This window comes from Corythoichthys intestinalis, chromosome 1 (genome assembly GCF_030265065.1).
Source record: "Corythoichthys intestinalis isolate RoL2023-P3 chromosome 1, ASM3026506v1, whole genome shotgun sequence".
NCBI lineage: Eukaryota > Metazoa > Chordata > Actinopteri > Syngnathiformes > Syngnathidae > Corythoichthys > Corythoichthys intestinalis.
Window position 1 is genome coordinate 54,678,142 of NC_080395.1, and position 22,606 is coordinate 54,700,747.

At 39.7% G+C, this 22,606-nt stretch overlaps 1 protein-coding gene across 3 annotated transcripts in view; it reads left to right on the forward strand.

Annotated features, from left to right (window-relative positions):
- The first annotated feature begins 241 nt into the window (after positions 1-241).
- Positions 242-22,606, forward strand: part of acsf3 (acyl-CoA synthetase family member 3) — an 87,907-nt gene continuing 65,542 nt past the window's right edge. For all 3 annotated transcript variants that reach the window (XM_057831532.1, XM_057831540.1, XM_057831549.1), the window contains exons 1-3: positions 242-301; positions 2,622-3,502; positions 9,957-10,112. In XM_057831532.1, the coding sequence (XP_057687515.1) occupies positions 2,792-3,502; positions 9,957-10,112 (867 nt within the window). In that variant the 5' untranslated portion in view covers positions 242-301; positions 2,622-2,791. The remainder of the gene's footprint in view (positions 302-2,621; positions 3,503-9,956; positions 10,113-22,606) is intronic.

The following is a 22,606-nucleotide window of genomic DNA, read 5'->3' on the forward strand; positions in this document are numbered from 1 at the left end:
TCTTTCTTTCTTTCTTTCTTTCTTTCTTTCTTTCTTTCTTTCTTTCTTTCTTTCTTTCTTTCTTTCTTTCTTTCTTTCTTTCTTTCTTTGCTTCTTTATTGTATTTCATTTTATTTATTTATTTTTTATTTTTTTTTGCAAATGTAAAATTAGAAATACACCATTTCTTGTCGACTGCAGTAGTCACAAAGTGGAAAGCGCTTGATACAAGGCGGAACCATTTAAGAACGTGTCCGTGTTTCATGCCGGCACCATAATTGATTACACCGTCCTTCTCAGTGAAAGAGCACCGGCTTCTAAGGTAAGGTGAAAATAAATACACTTTACAAGGTGGCTTGCCAACAGCGGTGATATTTTTTTCCCCTAAAGATTGCACTCCTTATAAAAATACTTTTAAATTTATATTTTTTAATAATGCAAAACATCGTCGTAAATTGGTTTACTGCACTGAAAACCTAAGAAATAAGGGAGGACTAAAGAAAAAGTTACATGAGAGTTACCCTGGGACATCTTTTATTTTTCTTACCATAATCCTTTTGTTATTTACTACATCAACATGCATAAAATAAATCTGCCATACAGGTAATTAATAGCAGGTTTTAGGATTTGAAATAAGCTACTACCATCAACGTAAGATGCTTTTTTAAAAATAATAAAGCATAATTTAAGATGATCTTCCCTGTTTATTTTTCTGTAATCTGTGTGTAGCTTTAGATAATAATAAACAAATAATTAATTTTAACTATTATTATTATTTTATTTTTTATTTTTTTTTTTGGCTGTAATTCTTTTACAATGGTTCTGCTTCACAGTTCTGGTTGGGGTTCTATTCTTGACCTCAGCTTTCCCATGTGGAGATTGCATGTTACATCCTGACTTGTAGGAGTGGGAACCTCTTGGTACCTCACGATACGATATGGTTTGTGATACAAAGCTCACGATAACGATGATCTGACGATATGGCGATACAATGATTATCGATACATTGGTCAGGAAATCATTCTAGGATAGTCTAAAAACAACTAATAAACAAAAAGAAGCTACTGCTGTGAATTGGAATGAGTTTATCACTAGTAGACGTTCAATCCGTTTGAAGTGGGAGGGATGGCAGCGAATGAACGAATGTTCATGAACGAATGTTCATTCGCCGCCATCCCTCCCACTTCAAATGGATTGAACGTCTATGGCCGTCAGTACCAGCCAATGCCAGGCAATGAGGTAATTTTGGGCCATTTAAGGTGATTTACATGTTGATTTTTAGTTACTTCCTGTTGATTTTGGGGTATTTTATGGATCGCTTCCTGTTCATTTTGTGTTACAGAACGGGAAGTGACCTGGGAATCACCCAAATTAATAGGCAGTGACTCAAACTCAACAGGAAATTTCCTGGAAATGCCCTAAAATGAACAGCAAGTGACCTATAAATGCCCTGAAAATCTTACAGAATGACTGTGAATGCTCTGGTTTCGGATGAACGAACGTTCCCAGTCTAAATGGATTGGGTGTCGAGCACCTTCAAGGCAGCCTTAGAGTTAACTGAGACACTATTATGGTGGAAGATTTTGGTAACAACTTGTTTGTTCCTTTCTTTTGTTTTTTTTAGACTGACACCTTTTTAAAATGATATCTCGATTCATGCAGGAGCATATCGATAACCTTTTGGGATACAAAGTATCACGATATATCACCATTTTGATATTTTGTCACACCCCTACTGACTTGTGTAGTTTTTTTTTTTTTTAATTATTTTTTTATGAATTCTGTTTCCAGGGCCCCAAAAGATATGTTTGGTTAATTGTTCATTCATCCATTTTCCGAGCCGCTTATCCTAATGACCGTAAATTGTCTATTCATATGAGTTTGAATGCCTGTTTGTAACTTTGTACCCTGTGATAGATTGACGGCCATTTCTGGAGTAGGCTCCAACTCACTGATGGCAATAGACGTCCAGTTCATTTGAACTGGGAGTGTTAGCAATGGGTTATCACTGCCACGATTCCCAGTTCAATTACATTGGGATTAGACATCTATAACCGTGAAATTGGCAGTTCAACCAAGGGCGCTGTCGTGTCAATGGTAGTGAATAAGTTAACTAGCAGTAGATAGAAATATTTGTCCTTTTTTAGCATTGGGACTAAAAAATCTTAAATTAATTATAAGCAGTAAATTAATGTTGATTAATAGCATGGAAATTTTTGTCCCAAAAAACTATATTTTTATTTCTTTGAAAGGACGCAACATAGTGACTGTGTGGTTAGCACATTCACCTCACAGTTCTCCCACATGCCAAAAACATGTATGTTAGGCTGGCTGACTTCTTCAAATTGTCCCTAGGTTTCTGTTCGGATGTGAATTGTTGTTTGTCTCCTTGCGCCCTGCGATTGGCTGACAACCAATTCAGGGTGCACCCAGCCTATTCCCCATAGTTTGTTGGGACAGGTTGAAGCAACCACGTAGATAAGCGGAACGTAAAATGAATGAATGAATTAATAATTTGAAAGGATTTTAGTATGCAGTGATTTGTATCATAATACAAAACAGTAGAAAAGTAATTACCCTGGTAAAAACCTGTAAGATCAGATATTTAATTAATACTATCTTTAATGTTTTTATCTGAGCAGATGAAGAGAAGATTTGTTCATCACTGGCCCATCAAGAAGTTGTCCACAAAACTGGATTGCTAATTCCTTGTCAATCAAGTGTCATCCTGATGTTCACATATTCAAACAAGAGAAGATGCCATTAATTTTGACATTAAAAGTCTGGATAGTCTGAGCAAATTGGATAAATCATGTTGTCAAGCTTTGTCGGCATACGACACTCTCTGAAATGGAAGTGCTGCTGGAGATCCTGTGGTAGTATTAACTATTGTTCTTCCAATCGAAAGTGGTTTTTCATAAATGTAGTCCAGAGGAAAGCTCATACACGGACAAGAGCACCATCATCAAGGATAAACCAGAAGCCGGTGTTTGCTCGAGCTCCAGCGTTTGGAGACAAAACAGCCGTGATAGACAGTAGTTGCAGCCACAGCTACAAGCAGTTGTATGCGAACAGCTTGGGCCTTGCAAGGAGAATCAATGACGCACTACACTCTGACTTTGGAAGGCTGGAAGGCAAACCAATATCCTTCCTGTGTGCTAATGATGCTTCCTATACAGTAGCCCAGTGGGCTACTTGGATGAGTGGAGGGACGGCGGTTCCACTATACAAAAAACACCCACTATCAGAACTGGAGTACATAATCACAGACTCCCAGAGTGCGCTGCTGGTAGCGGGGCATCCTTATGCTGAAACCCTGGAGCCACTGGCACAGAGACTGGGTCTGCCTTGTCTGACACTTCCTCTTACTTCAAAACTCAGCACTTTAAACAACAGCGACAGCCAAGACATGGAGGAGGCCAGTACAGAATGGGGTTCTCGACCAGCCATGATAATTTACACTAGTGGTACTACAGGGAGGCCCAAAGGTGTTCTTCATACGCACAGCAGCATCCAAGCCATGGTAAATATTGTATTTCTCCTCTTAATTTAAGTACTGCAAGTAAATATTGCCAGCCATCTTTTAGAATCCACAAGTGTTTTCTGTTACATAATGTATACTGTATAGCAGTGGTGTCCAAACTATTCCACATAGGGCCGCAGTGGGTGCTGGATTTCATTCCTACAAAATAAGACCACACCTGTTCACCAATCTGGTGTCTCACAAGTGTAATCAGTTGATTGCAGTCAGGTGCTGCTTGTTTTAGAACAAACTTCATTGGTTAAACTGTCTGTGCTCGATTGGTAGGAACAAAAACCAGGACCCACAGCGGCCCTTGCGGACAGGTTTGGACACCCATGCTGTATAGGATTGGTGTTTTGCATGAATGTGTTATAGGAACGATCGTTCATGAACATGTTCATATTTTGGGTGGCGGAAAACACTCAGGTGACCTGAAGTTCTGCTCTGAGACCCCCAATTTGGCAAAATTTCAAAATTTTCCTATATGCATGTGTGATACATCATTGGAAAGCTTAAAATCTCAATTTTCTGGCAGAAGAAACATTTTGAACAGGAGGGCAGTTAAAAAAAAAAAAATTAAACAGCAAAACTAACAAGGCGAGAGCACGCAAGAGCAGAATTTAAGACGCCATGATTTTAACGAGATATTATCGCGTACTTACCTTGTTTCGATCCAAAAACTCCATGTAGCATTTATCATCAAGTGTCAAGACACAGATGTGCATCACCACAGCCGGATTTTGGGGGGATTTTATGGGTGTGGTAATATAACAAGGGTCGCGATGCAGAAATCGCAGACATCAAGGAGTGGTCGAGGTGTTCCTTTTTAATATATTTACCCTTTTAAACTTTTTTTATTTTTCCAATTTTTCTTTGTTTGGATCGATTATTTCTCATCTAACATATCGGGGAAAAATAATAATAATAAAATTAAGCCATAGTTATAGGTAGATATCTATGACTTATTTACAGGCACCATTTTTTCATTGTGACATAATGTGTTTGAAAGTCTAAAACGTGCGAGTGAATAATGTTTTAAAGTCGTTTTTTTTTTAAACAACAATATTAGACATCTATTAATGGTTCTAAGCTAAAAATGACAGACATTTTGAATGATAAACATAATTACTTACCGTTTTTTTTATGGCTGGGTTGAAACAAAAGCGGTTGCGCGACGTCTGTAAACGGGGGTTTCCAGGGTAAAACGGACAAATTCAAAATAGTTCGGGGGCTTAATGCGCCATGAATCTGCTATTGCAGCTTATAGACATATTGTTCTATCAAACCACAGTTCTTTCTGCTTAAAATAAAGCAGTTTATTTTAAAGAGGCGTGCAAGATCAGAAACTGCTTTTTCAGTCTTGTCTGTATTTTCCTCCATATACACTAGTAAATGTGTATATACTGTGTAAATATATTTTTGGGGGGGTTGTTCATTGTATTTAATCAGATGTAACAGCAGTGGAAAGAGATAAATATAAGACATGTTTTAAAAAAAACCTTATATGTACGTACATCTATATTTTGATAAATGGTTTTAAAGCACTGCAAATGTAATAATTATATATAAAGAAAACAATGATTTTTACATGTATACATGCATATATCTGAACATTTTTAATAAAATACTGTTGTTGTGTTTTTAAACGTAAAAAATCCACGATGGATTGAAGGCGCGAAGTTTGAAGCGTGGTAGAGGGTGGGATCATTTGACAGGTGTTGTGCAGCACTGAACAAACGTGACTACTGCGAGAAATGTCTTTTTTATGCACCGTAACTCTCGCGCGCATTTCACTGAATATTCATTATTTTCCAATCTGCTTATCCTCACGAGGGTCACAGGGGTGCTAGAGCCAATCCCAGCTAACTATGGGCGGTAGGTGGGGTACACCCTGAATTGGTTGCCACCCGATCGGAGGGCACAAGGAGACGAATACCTATTCACGCTTACACACGTACCTAGGGACAATTTAGATGCCGTGCTTGTTTTTGGGAAGTGGGAGGGAAATGGCAGTACCCATAGAAGAGCCACGCAGGCACGGGGAGAACATTCAAACTCCACATAGGAGCCCAGGATTGAACCCTTGATCTCAGAACTGTGAGGCAGACGTGCTAATCACTCTTTGACCGTGCTGCCTTCACTAGATATCATATAACAAAATAGTTATTTGCCCCATTACTGTATATCCCCCAAGTCCATTGGCTGTGTGAACCCAGAGTGACCATGGGACACGTAGTCCATAAACTACACTTCAGAATTCACAACTACATTATTATTACATTACATTACTACATTACTAGTAATTCTGAACTACAGTAATTCTGAACTACAGTTCAGAATTACTTACTGACAAAACTGCAGATAAAGCAATAGGCTAAAACAAACCTGCCACGGCTGTGTTGTCTTAGCCAATACAGCAGCGTGGCCACAGGAGACGACAGCTCTTGTAACCCGGTATTCTGTCAGATTTTGCTCCTGAAGCTTTCATGGCGGCGAATAGGCATTCTTTTACATTCAGTTGGACTCTCAATATTATCCAAATGTGCTAAATAAATAAGTTACATCATAAACATACGTGTACAACATGAATATGGTGGAAATAAATGCTTAACAGACGTTGACAGAGAGAGATTGATGTGCAGTCAGCGTTGAGCAAAGCCACATGGTGGGATATGTGTAAGGAGATTTTTCCTTCATGTGCATCCATGACCAAAAGACAGTACATATTCCTTTCTTTATTTAAAGTTTTTGGTGTTTTTTTTTGGGATGCGCGCATGCGCAGAACTGCAAAGTTGCAATTCCTGATAGGGTGCAACATTTAAGCAAGTTTTACGAACAGGTCTGTACCGACGCGGATGTGAAATTGAATATGAAGATCAATCTGATAGTTTCAGTGTTAAAGTGGATTAAATAATTGCTGTCTTTGGTTCTACATCGACCTTTGTCAATAATAGCTTGCAGCAATTATTGGGGAGAAGAAAGACCAGAATTACAGAGTTGATTTTTTAAAACATGAACTTTAGTTTAAAATCTTGAATTATGAACTGTGAACTGCAGTTTGAACTAGTTCATGCAGAAAATGAACTTTCCCAACACTGATAAGCACTTACCAAAAGACAGATTTTTTTTCTTGCTTTTCCATTTTTTTTTTTTTTTGTAATTAGCTGTAGACGATTGATTGATTTTGTCAAAAACACTGGTTTATGACCAAAACATGTCGTAAAAAGAGATCTGTTGAGCAGAATAGGGAATATGACTCTCACATTGTTTTCTTTTGTGATACCTCAGATTACAGAATAACAAAAACTGAGAACGGGTTTTTGATTGGAGAATATTTATTTAGACATTCAATTATGGAACATTCCGTAAGGCTTGTTGACAAGGAGATGCTCATTCACTTATGACCTGCCCCATTTTTTCTCACAAATGGCACAATTTCTACCACGGCTATTTTTTTTTAATTGAGCATCCTACTTAAAATTCCACTGAATAAATGAATATACAGTGGGGTAAATAAGTATTTAGCCAACCACTTATTGTGCAAGTTCTCCCACTTGAAAATATTAGAGAGGGCTGCAATTGTCAACATGGGTAAACCTCAACCATGAGAGACAGAACATGGAAAAAAAACCCAGAAAATCACGTTGTTTGATTTTTAAAGAATTTATTTGCAAATCATGGTGGAAAATAAGTATTTGATCTATACCAAAAGTTCCTCTCAATACTTTGTTATGTACCCTTTGTTGGCAATAACAGAGGCCAAATGTTTTCTGTAACTCTTCACAAGCTTTTCACACACTGTTGCTGGTATTTTGGCCCATTCCTCCATGCAGATCTCCTCTAGAGCAGTGATGTTTTGGGGCTGTCGTTGGGCAACATGGACTTTCAACTCCATCCTCACCCCGTGGCGTCAAAATGATAACAAGAACGGGGAGCAAAAATCCTAGAACCACACGGGGGGACCTAGTGGATGACCTACAGAGAGCTGGGACCCCAGTAACAAAGGCTACTATCAGTAACACAATGCGCCGCCAGGGACTCAAATCCTGCACTGCCATATGTGTCCCCCTGCTGAAGAAAGTACACGTCCAGGCCCGTCTGTGGTTCGCTAGAGAGCATTTGGATGATCCAGAAGAGGACTGGAAGAATGTGTTATGGTCTGATGAAACCAAAATATAAGAGAAACAAGAAAAACACAGGTTCTCTTGTTTGGAGGAAAAAGAATACTGAATTGCACCATACCCACTGTGAAGCATGGGGGTGGAAACATCATGCTTTGGGGCTTTTTTTCTGCAAAGGGAGTAGGACGACTGATCTGTGTAAAGGAAAGAATGAATGGGGCCATGCATCGAGAGATTTTGAGTGAAAATCTCCTTCCATCAGCAAGGGCATTGAAGATGAGACGTGGCTGGGTCTTTCAGCATGACAATGATCCTAAACACACAGCCAGGGCAACAAAGGAGTGGCTTCGTAAGAAGCATTTCAAGGTCCTGGAGTGGCCTAGCCAGTCTCCAGGTCCCAACCCCATGGAAAATCTGCGGAGGGAGTTGAAAGTCTGTGTTGCCCAACGACAGCCCCAAAACATCACTGCTCTAGAGGAGATCTGCATGGAGGAATGGGCCAAAATACCAGCAACAGTGTGTGAAAAGCTTGTGAAGAGTTACAAAAAACGTTTGGCCACCGTTATTGCCAAAAAAGGGTGCATAACAAAGTATTGAGATGAACTTTTGGTATTGACCAAATACTTATTTTCCACCATGATTTGCAAATAAATTCTTTAAAAATCAAACAATGTGATTTTCTGTTTTTTTTTCACATTCTGTCTCTCATGGTTGAGGTTTAACCATGTTGACAACTGCAGGCCTCTCTAATATTTACAAGTGGAAGAACTTGCACAATTAGTGGTTGACTAAATACTTATTTGCCCCACTGTACGAATATTTTTTTTTTTCATTTGTTAAAAAAAAAAAAATTAAGGATACACAAGAAAATAGGGCATTTCACATAATAATAATGAACAATCAATTGCTTTCCTTATACACGATGATCCACTTCAATTGACTTTTAAAGAAATTAAATAAAACATGAATATGAATAATAAAAATTCTCTGTAAATGAACCATTTCTTATATGTAATATTTTTTTAACGCATTGAGAATTTGGGAGATAATTACAATTTTTTAGTAGCATTCAAATTTTTGAAAACCCTCAAATACTCATTTTTAGTTTTGAGCCTTTTTAAAGAAGTGTCTAGCATAAAGGTGTACTCTACTTTTTCATTCCATTAATCCAAAACATGTTTTTGAATTAAATAACTGTTCAGACATCTTCACATTACCTCTAACTCACACGTGCACACACGTGCACACACATGCCCACGCGCACGCACATATACGCACCCTCTTTGATTAGCATAATTCCTCTTTTGTTCCAGTCTAGCTTTCTTAATTAGCTCTAATTTATGCCATTAAAGATCTCTCAAAGATTTTGCTGTATATTTTCAAGGCAAATTGACCCACTTGTCCATTAGTGTGGAAAATCAAATCATTCCGAATGATGTCAGAGCTTCATTTGTCTCCACTTGATCTGTAGTGGTGAAGTAATCATTAAAGGAGTGTTTTCTCGGAACACAGCAATTTGAAGTTATCCGAGTTCTTGAAAAACTTCTCTGTCTTGTTCTAGGTTATGATACTAATGTAATTATAAATTAAAATTTTGAGGTCACAGCTAGACAAGTTGAACTGCTTGAAAGTTTTAACTTATCTAATGGAAGTAAAAATGGGTCTTGAGCCTGACTTTCTACAAGATTTACCGTGGCATGAGTGGACTTTGTGAGTCCTATTTAAAACAAGTTTACCCATGGGCAATATAAAACAAAAACGTTCTCCAAAAAGATACATTTATCAGACATAAAATTAAGAATTCCTTCCAGACCAATCATCCAATCCAATATATTTCTACTGGGACTGACAGCCCTCCCTGTTTAGACAGATTGGTTGTCTCTTGTTGTCAATGGCACAGAAACATGACCTTTCACTGCCACCCCTTCCAGCCAAAGTGCATTAGACACCAATCCCGGTCAATGACAACCAGTGAATTAAAATTAAATGACACACCATCAGTTATTAACAGTATACAAATCAGGATGAATTTAAATGTTGAATATTTTGGGTATGAAACTCTTGATGGACAACAATTATTCAGAATAGCAGGAATAACAGTGACCTGATTATATTCACTGCAGTAGGTATTATTTTTCCAGCCCTGCATCATGATAACCATACTAATTTTGTTTGACTCTGCAGTTAGTAGTCACAACATGTTTCGATGCTACTGTTGCAAGGAATTCCAACAAAAGTACAAAACCAATGAATTATGTTTTTAATCTTCAACTTGAACTGTTCAGTTTTACGTTTTACAGTCATCTTACTCATTCTGTCCGTCTTTTGCTCAGGTCCAGTGTCTGGTCTCTGAGTGGGCGTGGTCTCAAGATGACGTCATTCTCCATACACTGCCCCTCCACCATGTGCACGGCATTGTAAACAAGCTGCTGTGTCCTCTCTGGGTCGGCGCTACTTGTGTCATGCTGCCAGATTTCAATCCTCGAAAGGTTGAGAATGCGCTTACTTTGCTCATTTGCTTATTTTCAACTGCTTTTCTTAAAGAGGTCGTTAAAGTAATCACACTCTGGAGGCTTCACATAATACTGTACTAGTGATTAAGGCACAGGCAAATGTACAACCCCAGTTCCAATGAAGTTTTGACATTATGTTAAATCTAAAGAAATACAATACAATACATAACTTACAAATCATGTTCAACCTATATTTATTTGAATACAATACAAAGACCAGTTATTGAATGCTCAAACTCATAATGAGTATTTGTTTAAATAAAATCAAGTTTAAGTTTTTAATTTTATGGCTGCAACACTTTCCAAAAAAGCTGGGACAGGTTCATGGTTACATAACCTTGTCATTTAGCATCATTCAATTAACATTTGGGAACTGAGGACACTCAATTGTTAAAGCTTCTAAGGTGGAATTCTTTCAAATTCTTGCTTGATATATAGCTTCACCTGTCAGTCACAGTCAGGGGTCCCTGTTGTCATATTATACACTTCATATTATGACACACACATTCAATGGGAGATAGGTATGGACTGCAGGCAGGCTGCAGCTGTAGTCGTAGCTGCACTCTTTTACGACGAAGCCACGCTGTTTTAACAGTTCTTTTAATTATTATTTATTATTCATATAGGTCTTAATATTTCTTGATACTTGTTAATTATTTTCCTGTTATGTTATTAGTAAAAAGCATTGCGTAAACTCATGCATTTTTAAACGTGATGTGCTAGGTGCGGGAGGTTTTTTTCATGATTCAATGAAATGCACTTCAAAAAAGTCATCGCTGCCTAAAAGTTGGTCAGAAAGATGAACATTTGGGAAACTGTTTTGTAGTCATAACCCTAGTGTAAAATATGGCTTGGCATTTTCGTACTGAAATAAGTAGGGCGTCTATAAAAAAACAAACAAAAAAAAAAACGTTGGTTGGATGGCTGTTTCTCCAATACATGAATATACCTTTCAGCATTAATGGTGCCTTGATATTTGTAAGTAAACAATGCCGTTAGCACTAGTACAGCCATCATATGGTATGGGGCTGTACCATATGATGGTACAGCCAGCAAAAGCCAATGCTGGCTTTTGAACTTTGCGTCCATAACAGTCCGGATGGTTCTTTTCCTCTTTAGCACAATGTCCACAATTTACAAAAGCAATTTGAAATGATAACTCATCAGACCACAGAACACTTTTACACTATGCATCAATCCATCATCGAAGAACTCGGGCCCGGGGCCGTCAACGTTTTTGGGTGTTGTTGATAAATAGCTTTTGCTTTGCATATTAAAGTTTTAAGTTTCACTTAAAGATGGAGTCCCTAACTTATTTACTAACGTTGGTTTTCTGAAATGTTCATGTGTCCAGTCCATGTGGTGATATCCTTGACACATTTATGTTGGTTTCGTGTTAGAAAGTGAAAAATGTTCGAAGGTCACAGGCATTCAATGTTTGATTTTCGGCCTTGCCACTTACATGTCATGATTTCTCAAGATTCTCTGAACCTTTTGATGATATTACGGACTAGGGATTTCCCGATCCAATCACGTGATTGGAAATCGGTCCAATTTTTCAGAGGATCAGAATCTGGTGAAAAGGATCAGGTTTTCAATTTAAAAAATATATTTATGTTTTCTGCTTCGTGTTCGTAGAGCCTCTTACTCTCCCTCCAGCTGCTCTCTTAGTCAGCAGTGCACTGGAGTTTGCTAGTTAAAGTTAACGATAATTGACAGGTTTGTAGCTTTAATCTTGCCAGAGCAGCCTGGTAGCTCCACGATCAAAGGTGCAAATCTGCCAATCATCGTTTAGTTTGTTACACACTAGCGGTAGTGTGCTGTGGCAACTCATTATGTAAGTAGGGGGCTGTGTGAGCGGATTTGAGTGGACTCACTCAATGAAGCATTTAATAAAGAAAAGCATTTTTCTACATTATTCTTATTTAAAAATATTTCACATGATGAATGTGGCACTGTGGAACAGTAACATGTCTAAAACTTTTTTTTTTTAAATACAACTTTTTTTCGGTATCAGATTGGGACACGGTATCGGCAGATTCTCAAAATCAGGTGACTCGAACTCTGATGCAAACATATGTGATCGGGACATCCCTATTATGGACTGTCAATGATGAAATCCCTAAATTCTTTGCAATTGTACATTAAGGAAAATTGTCCTCTATTTTCTTGCGCACTTGTTCACAAAGATGTGAACCTCGCCCAAGATTATCTTATGGATGACTGAGCAAATCAGGGAAGTTCCTTATATACATAGTCACCTGTCACCTCTGTGGGATATTCCAATCAGGTGTTTTATGAGCATTTCACTTTTTGCTGCTTTGTTCCAGCTAAGAATGATTATTATTTATTACTATATAACTGTATTGTTTATGGTTATTTGCTAAAGAACGATCAAGTTTATTGGTTTGAGCATTTGTAGTTCATCCAGTCCCAACTTCATTGTGTCATGGTTTGACTTTGGTTCTGTGTTTGTTCTTGTCCATGTGATTACCCATTGATTTCACCTGTTGTGGCCTGCTCCTTGTGTATTGACCAATCCGCTGCCTCTTGTGTCACCCAGCTGTGCCTCATTGCCTCATTACCCCATGTCTGTATTTAATATCCCCATGTGCTGTCTGTTCTTGTTGTGTCATTCTGTTCTTCTCATGTTCTGCATCCATGCCTGGTTTGTACTGAATCCCCGTATGTTTTGATTCTTGGTCTTTTGTTTGATCCCCACAGCTTTTGTTTGTACTAGGAATGTCCCGATCGCATATTTTTGCAGTGGAGTAACCAGACTTTGAGAATCTGCTGATACCGAGTCCCGATCCAATATTTAAAAAATGTTGTTTATTTAAACAAAAGTTCCAAACATGCTACTGTCCCACCGTGCCGCCTTCATCATGTGAATTATTTTTAAACAAGAATAACGTAGAAAAATGCTTGTTCATTGAGTGAGTCTACTCATGCTTTGACGCTCATGCTTCAGAGAACAGCCTCTCACTTACACAATGAGTTGCCACATTCACACATTTGTGCCTTTGATCATAGAGCTACCAAGCTTCTCTAGGAAGATCAAAGCTACAAACCTGTCAATCATCATTAACTTAAGTACCAAATGCAATCTTGACAGTTTGGCGCACTGCTTAGCAGGAGTGAGAGGTTGTACGAGCATGAAGCAGAAAAACAAATATATTTTTTAAATGAAAAACCCGATCCATTTCACCGTTATCCGTTCCTCTGGAATATGGCAGGATCGGCCCGATTTCTGATCACGTGATCAGATCGGAACATCCCTAATTTGTACTTTGTTTTTTGTTAACTAACATTAAAAACAGTTTTGAGTTATCGACAGCGTGCATTGCGTTCCGGTTTTACCTGCACTTGGGTTCACCTCGTCCTCACACCGTGACACATTGGAATTGGGGTTGTAGAAGTAATGAGGAGAAATGGTAAAAAGGTTTACTGTTAAGGCAAGGTAGGCAAAGTTGATGTGGACCAAGATGCGAGCCGGAAACAGATGGAGTGTGAAGTGATATTTATTGTACAAGGGCAAGGTGTTGAGCGGCTGGTGGGTTGAATGGTCAATGGCTGTGGCTGTGGCTGTGGCGGTTGCTGCGAGGGCTGTGATGGGTGGATGTCCTGATGGCAAAAAAACAGAATTAGTTAAGAGTTCCAAGACAAGAGTTACAAACTACAGGCGTAGTTGGCCGATGTACCAATGGTGACTGGCAGAATCATCTGGCACCTGCTTGCTGCCCGGGCCGCTCCTTATAAGCAGTGTTGATCAATGATGATCATAACAATAAAAGCCAGCAGAGGGGAGTGTGGGCAAGGACCACCACAGTTTACACCAGGGGTCCTCAAATACAAATGTTGAAGGTCTACAATTGTTTTTTTTCATACAAGCATGGGGCCATTTATTAATGTCGGGCAAATACAAAGCCGGTCGAAGGTGTTAAAGGTGGTCTTCTTTTGATCAAACAAAAATACAATGCACAATTCTGATTAAATTAAAATAAATTGACAAAACATTTTCTTGACTTAAAATAAAAATACAAAAAAAAAAAACATGCAAGTACAATGTTTACTAGAGGTGGGAATCTTTGGGCACCTAACGATTCAATTACGATTACGATTCAGAAGCTCCGATTCGATTTATAAATCGATTATTGATGCACCCCCAGCTTTTGATGTTTTATACATTAGTTACAAAATTGTTCAAAAGTCCTCTCAGGCTAAACCAAAGTACTATTTTAGTATCAAGTTAACAGTTCAAAACAGTAAATAAAATACTCAAGTCCCCATTCTGTATCAGCAGCTTTAAACTACATTCAATTAATTTAATGTTGTGAATCAACCGTTAAAGTTGTTAAAATTGCTCCCGTTATTCCATAATTTCCCTTCTGTCTTCTTTCGACATGTCAAAACTGTTTCATCATTTAAAGATAGATTCAAAATTTGGCCGATTTAGAGGCATTTTAGATAAAAAGTAATTAGGTTCACTACAACAGAACTTCTAGAGAAGTCTACTGCTTTAAGATGGCGGCTGTTTACTAGTGCCGGCAAGTCTGTCATTTCGCATCTAGTTCTTTGTACGTGTTCTAACGCTGCCATCATCGGTCATTTCAAATCTAGTTTTACAAATATATGATATCTACCATAGCCCTATGTTGTCGTATGTTTGTAGCAACTAGCAACTGGGCGCTGTTTGTAGCAGCTGTCGGCCCAGTCAGGTATTAATTGTTTGGGTGAGCACTTGGTCTCGGTATAGTTGACCATCAATGAAAAGTTTGTCGAGCGTGATAATTGCACGTTTTTTTTTTTTTTTTTTTTTTTTTTTTTTTAAAACCTGTCCTGTTCAGCTGTTTGACACAGAGAATGGAAGTCTAAGTGCCCAGATTCTGAACAGTTTTAATGTTTCACATTGAGAGTCTGACATACTCCCATTGTGATCATTCAAAATACCTTTTTATTATGATAAAGCAGCGAACAGGAAGGGATTATGGGGGGACAGAAGAAAAGAAATACAAGAGAAGAAGGAAAAGAAACACATACACAAACAACAACTAGATATACATTGAACATCTAAACTAGTTACTAATATGCTGGTGCTATCGTCAGCGAGATGTATTTCCGGTTTACACCATGTGGGGGCCTATTGGCCAGTGAAAGAGGAGAATGGGGGTGGGGGTGTCTATAAGCCTATAAGCTAAGTGATTGAAAGGGGTAGAGTGTGCACAAATCAGTTCTGTGATCTAGAACCCAGTAATCGTGTGAATCTCTTACGAGTAAGCCCGTTGGCGACCAACCCTACGCCGCCGCATCGCCAATCCCGGCACCGGGACCCCCGACCCGAGAATGCCCTACCACATCCAGCAGCACGCAGGCCCCACCGGGCGCGCGACAGCCACGCAGACGGGCGGAGAAGCCGCGCGGGCGCCAACCCAGGGCCACAGCCCCCACCCAGCCAGCCCGGGGAGGGAGGGAGGGCGGGCGCGGGGGCGGGGGGCCATGCGCAGCCCATCCCTCCTCCCGCAGCCCAGCAAAGGAGCCATCGTCCCCCCCCCGGGACCCAGGGTGGTCCCCCGGGCCACCCGCGTACCCATCAACCGGCCTTCAGGGATGGCAGGAGGGGACGCACCACCAACCCCACGCCTACACCCACTCCCGCCCGCCCACCCGGGCCACGAGCCACAGCCCCCCAACCGGCACGGCACGCCACGGGACCCCCAGTGGCCCACCAAGCCCCAGGCAAGGCAGGGTCCCCCGCCGGTGCAGGCGACACCCCGCTGATACACCGGCGCCCAGTCAGCGACCCGCGACGGAGCGCAGGGCGGATGCCCAGCCAGAGAAGAGAGGGGAAGGCGGAGGCAGGAGAACGCCCAGGAACTGCCACGGGGCGATGCAAGATCGGGGACCCGACCCCCCAACCTACTCCCGCGGCCGGCAGCCGAGGCAGAGGGGAGGCCACACCCCAGGAGCCACGCCATATAAAAAAAGTGTGGGACCCACCTACCACCCTATTACTGTGGCTGCCAGGTTCCCGACTGGCAGCCATCACCCAGCACCGTGATGGGGGTGTGAGGGGAGGGTAGTGCAATGTATGCATTAAAATAGGAGAGCTTGGCTTGGGGCAGTGGGACCGCAGCATGGAGCTTCTGCCCAGCCGCCCGTCCCACCGCCCTTTGCCAGAGCTCTCCTGTGGAGTATGATGTGTGGTGCATTTAAAAAAGGTGCAGAGATGGCGGGGCCTGTGGTGAGGAGGCAGCCGTGAGGTACCCCCACCCCCAACAGGTCCCAACCATCCCACAACCTTGGTGTGTGGTGCAAATAATATAATAATAATAATTGCACGTTTGCCCTCTGCTCTGGACCGCTTCAGAATTGGATAGAGGATTTTCCGTCTTTCGTTGATCTCGCGCGGGAAATGATCATTCATACCGAATCTTGTTCCTTGTAATTCTCTTCCTTTGGATTTCACCAGTACTTTCTGCTGGTAGAGCTCGAACTTGGCGATTATTGGACGCGGACCGCTTCCTCTTGGCTTCCCAAGACGGTGTACCCTCGCAAACTTGATCGAATCCACCATTTCCTTGGGCAGCTTGAGAGATGTTGCCATAAATGACTTAACGAGGGCTTCTGGTTTGTCTACTGTGTTTTCTTTGATGCCAGAGAAAATTAAATTGTCCCTCATGCTCCTTGATTGAAGGTCCAAAATAGATTCTTTCATTATCTTGTTCTCTTTTTTAAGGGATTCTAATAGACCTGTCGTCGACTCGAAGGCGCCTTTAAGGATATCGTTTTGCGACTTGAGATATACTACCTCCTGCTGAGTAAACACGAGGCTTTCTTTTAACTCTTTAATCTCGGCTTGAAGGATTTATAATGCTATCGATATTTTCTTATCGATTGATCCACTTCCCTCGCTAAGTGACTTTGTGTATTCGGGTGGGCTTGCAAACAACAGATCATCGGTCGATGTAGCCGAATCAATAGAATCTGCCTTTTTACGCTTCGCCGGGAGATCACTGCGTTGACTGGATGTTGCCATGGCGTTTCCTTGATGTGTGGCGGAATCGGAGAAAAAAGGTAAATCACGATCGTGAAAATTTTTAGGGAAAAATTAGTTGAAGTCTTCTTGAGCAAAGTTACTTGCTAGCCTAGCCAGTTGATTGTGTCATGCGTCTACGGAGTCTCGCGAGAGTAACGACGTCACAGCATGCTCCTCCTCACCTCCTCCCAACTTTTCTTGTTTTTGTTGTTGCTTAGAGTAATGTTGCTTTTTAGTGGGTAAATGAGGAGCAGCATTTAGTGTGTAAGCTACTGTACCTCATATGCTGGTAGCAGTACTGCTGACCAATTTATTAAGTCTGTGTGCGGGCCAGACGTTATTGATTTTATGACAGAGGCTGGGGGCCGGATGAAATTTGACCACGGGCCGCATTTGGTCCACGGGCCGGTCTTTGGACATGTCTGGTCTAGCGGCATGAGTTGAACATGATATTTACTCTCGGTCCGTTCCTCATTGTGTCCCGAACACCGCGCTGACTTTGTTTTATTTCCGCTTTACCTGGTATAATTCAATAATCGGAATTCAGATGTTTGTCAGTTGTTCTCGAATCTTCCACACAAATTGTGAATAATCTAAGAATCGGAAATTTCGCACGCCCCTAATGTTTACACATATACACTAAAAAATTGACAAGATCTGTCATAAAGGTGCAAACAATAACTACTGACAGTACATTTTGTAACTGTAAAACACTGCTGGACAAAAAAGAAAACGTGCAAGTAGCACAGTACATGTTCACATGTACGGAACATAAATGACAAGCTATTGTCATTAAGGCGCAAACAAGTCTTAGTTCTCTTTTAATAGGGTCAGATGCCTGTTGCACAATTGGGAAAGACAACACCTTATAATGTGCAACCCAGCGAAAAAAATCTTAAGTGAGGAAACTTTTGATTAATTACGATTAATGTTTAATCGCCGATTAGTGTATAAATAGGAACGTAAATAAACACTGTTACTTCCAGGAAGTGGCCACCCGACATGGAGGCTGACATTTTGTCACTGTTGGTACTTTTCTAGCCAATCAAATGTGGGTATCCCAGATCATCCTTGCTTTCTCGTGTCGTCATTAATACCCATTATCAGATGCACCAAAGCTAGAGTCTGTTAGTGTGTATCTGCATGGGTATTACTGATGTCACAAAAGGACTGCGCTCGTAAGCAGTCTTTAAAAAAAAAAAAAAAAAAAAAAATTGCATTTAAATATTTCCTTCATACTTAAAAGTATAAAGATGAGTAGTTTTCATATTTAAATACTTAGAGCAATTGCCTATCACCTCGAAGTCATTTATACTAGGCGTTATCTTTCCCTGTAATGCTCCATGGTTAACATTCTTCTCTGTTGCTGGTCTATTTTCCACTTGAAATGACCTCTAGTTACATCTTTTTTACAATGTGTCATCGGAGGTTGAAAATTGTAACTTGGCTTTTTTGACATAGAAATAAAAAGTCAGAAAAATAAGCAATCTACTAAAAATATCTGAAAATCTACCTCAGTACTGCAACAAAGAGTTTGTACATGGGTTTTTACAGCCTCTGTTTTCTTGGTGCACTTTAATGGTTTGAAAGCCTCAGCTCCATCCACATGATTTCCTGTCTATAATGCTCTACGGTTGTCAGGGTCTCTTTCTCTATTCTACTTTTCTTCTCTGCTGGCTTCATCTCTTCTTCCTCTCTCCTCTGTCAGTCCCCTCCTCCTATCCCTCACTTGATGTCAGACTAAGTGTTTTGGGCCCAGTGATTAATTGCCCTGTGTGGCTTTGTATCTGACCAATGCCGACTCACGGTAAGAGCTTAAGCAGCGGATCAATCGATGAGCTGACATTGAAGAATGATGCCGCTTGTTTGGCCCTGAGAAAGGAGGGGAACAAGGTGTGTGTCTATTCAGAATACAAAAGGAGTGACAATTCAACTGTTTTCTAACAGTATATATATATATATATATATATATATATATAGGTGTTTTAGGAAGTCAAGAGCTTTAATTGCATATATCGTAAGCAAAGACCATTGAAGGACACTTGGATCTGTCAGAAAAGCATTGCTATACTCTCATAGCCATCAGTATTCGACTGTTATCTCTGACCTTGAGTAACAGACCGTAAAGCCCGTTCACAGAAAAAAAAAAGCTTCATTGTTCCTGCCTAAAGTTGCCATTGCTTGATGAAATGCTCAACAGTCTGTTTGTTATATCCCCTCAAGTTCCCTGAAGGGTAGGATGGGCTGTACATTTTCAAAAATACAGTGGTACCTCGACATACAAATTAAATTCGTTCCTGACCCTGGTTTGTATCTCGAAATGGTCATATGTCGAGACGGATTTCCCCAAAAGAATACATCATAATTCAATTAATTTGTTCCACAGCCCAAAAACCTATGATACATCCTATAAATAAATAAATAAATAGTGCAGGTACAATTACAAATAGCAGTTACACAAAGAAAAACAAATACACTGTAAATTATAAATAAATAGGATGAAAAAAGGCATATTTATTGTCACCTTAGCTTATAGATATTGGCGAAAGGAGGACAGAGGAGGATACTGTGAGCCGTGTTGTGTCTAATTTAACAAATGTATTAAATCAGTAATCGTGTACAATAAATAATGAATAAATAAGAATTTTTTTTAAAGCATTTTTGTTGTCACCTTAACTTACTGGCAAACCGTGGTCGGAGGAGACGGCGGGTGTGGAGGTAGAGGAGGAAATGGTGAGCCGTTTTCTAATACCAGTTTCAGTTCACTTACACACACACGCTGCTTATATTTTTCTATGATTTCTTACTTCATTTCAATTTTAAGCGCCACCATCTTCCTCTTTTTACCACTACTACAACCTGCACTAAACTTTTTGGAACCCATGATGATTTCTCTCGAAGAAAAAATCCGATGTGCTGCCGTCACCCAGGAAAACAATTGAATTAGGACGCTGTCGTAAATTGTATCTCGTGCATTTCGTCATATGTTGAGACTGATGACGGGTCAAATTTTACGTCATAATTTAAAAAAATGAGATGACAATGCGTTCATATGTCGAGGCACCATTGTATTACCGTATTGGCCCGAATATAAGACGGCCCTGATTATAAGACGACCCCCTCTTTTTCAAGACTCAATGTTGAAAAAAGACTTTTTGAACACCAAATTAATTTTTATACAGAAAATAATTACAGTACGTCTGAAACAAATGATAATAACAATATATTTGAGAGAAAAAGCATGTTATTTTGCCTCATTCAGATCTTAATACCTGAACATTTAGATGTGTAAACTAAAGTGCAATCACATTCGTAAATGAATGGCTTCTCGTTTTTTAATCGTAAATAAAAACCAATCTATTGTGATAAAACAACAAAATTGCAATAACTGCATTAACCATCAAAGTGAAGTCTAACTGTTAACTGTAGTCTTGAAACAAATCTGAATAAGGAAAAAATTGCAATAAAATAATGCAAACTGGTTAAACTAGTAGCTGAGATCTGCCATGACAGAACATCGCCTCAATGATATCTGGCGCCATCTAGCATCGTGAATGGGGAGAGTAGCTGAGATCTGTCATACCAGAACATCGCTTCAATTATATCTGGCGTATCTAGCATCGTGAATGGGTATAATATCTAGACCGCGAATATAAGACGACCCCTTTCAATCTTATTTCAATGCAAAAAAACACAGTCGTATATTCGGGCCAATATGGTATATTCGATTGTATTCTATAAGGCGGCTATTAAGAGTAGAGTGGTACCTCAACATACAATCGCTTCGACACACGATCTTCTTGACATCCGACGTAAAATTTGATTCACCATTTGTTTCTACATCCGCCGAAATGCTCGAAATACGACGATTTATGACAGCGCCGGAATTTCTTTGTTTTCGCACAAGACTGATGCATGGCGGATTTTCTTGTGAGAGAAGTCAACATGGGTTCCAAGAATCTTAGTGCAGGTGGTGAAAAAAGGAAAAAGGTGACGCTTACCATTGAAATGAAGATGGAATTGATAGAAAAATATGGGCGTAGTGTGCGCGTCCATGAACTGGCTGGACAATACTGCCATAGAATGTCTACGATCTCGACGGTCCTCCTCCGATCTCCATTCGCCAGTCTTTACAAGTTAAGGTGACGATTTTTTTATTGTGGTAACATCGCCAAAGAAATCGCCAGCTTCGTCTGGTTTTTAATCATTTATTTCAGAACTTGTACAGCACAGCACACCTACGGTCCCTCGCAGCTAACTCCAACCACAGAACATGAAAAGTGAAAGTAAAAACTCTAATGCATCTCTCTTACTCCGTCACGTCAGCCACGTGGTGCGTTCTGGTACGCCACACTAAACACATCTGCCACATTAGAACCCGGTTTGTTACATTATTACGGATATTTTATTATTACTAGTATTATTCCAGGATTTTTTTTTAATCTGCGGTGGTGGGCTGCATTGGAGTCGGACCGCCTCACTATGTCATGCCACGACAAAACTGCGTCATATCATGACAATTTTTTTCCCAAGAAGAACCATAACAAAGATCTATTTGAAATATTTCATTAGCCAGGCTACTGTCGTAGCTCTCAGCTACGGTACATGTACGTAAAAGGCGTTGCTGATTAGAGCTACATTACACTACGTAATAATACGATTTGTTTTTTTTCTTGTAGCAATAGTACGACCCTTCTTTTTCCTTTTATTTAGCCCTAATATGTACTACATTAACACAACAATACTAGTCCCTCTGTTAATAGATCAATGGCTTAGGTTTGCATAGGGACTTTAGGGACATGACACTAGGAACTTTTCAGGATGCTCAAATTGTCCCTACCAACTTTTAGGAAACCTTATTTGCATTATGTAATGAGTTCAGTTATAGAGGTCCTTTAGATTGTCTTCACATGTTTTGTAATGATAGAAATGACCCTACCATTACTAAGTGAATTACTTTCATTATGTTCAGACTTACCTATGACAGATTGATAGATTGGCCAATGACTAGTTAAATTCCCTTGTTTTCGGTGTAAATGTAATAGAAATAAGTGAAATTATCTGCCAGTGCCTCAAGTAAATTTTACTCAGATTTCTTGAAATAAGAAAAATAGCTATCTGAAAATAATTTTAACACTTTTAAGCAAAAAGTGAGTACATTTAATCTTAAAAAAAGCTTTTTTTTTTTTGTCAGAAATGTTCTTAATTCAAGAAGTGATGTCGTTCGACTTCAAAACATTATTTGATATCATTTTTCCCCTTGATTTTGGTGAAAAATGACCAACCTTTTGATTTATGGGCTTAATAAGAACAAATGGTAATATTTACCTAAAGTAAATGGAATAATCTGACCCATTAATCTGTTAACTGGTCTTTAACACTCAAAACAAGATGGAAAAAAAAATATTCGAATAGATTTAAGAAAAATCATCAG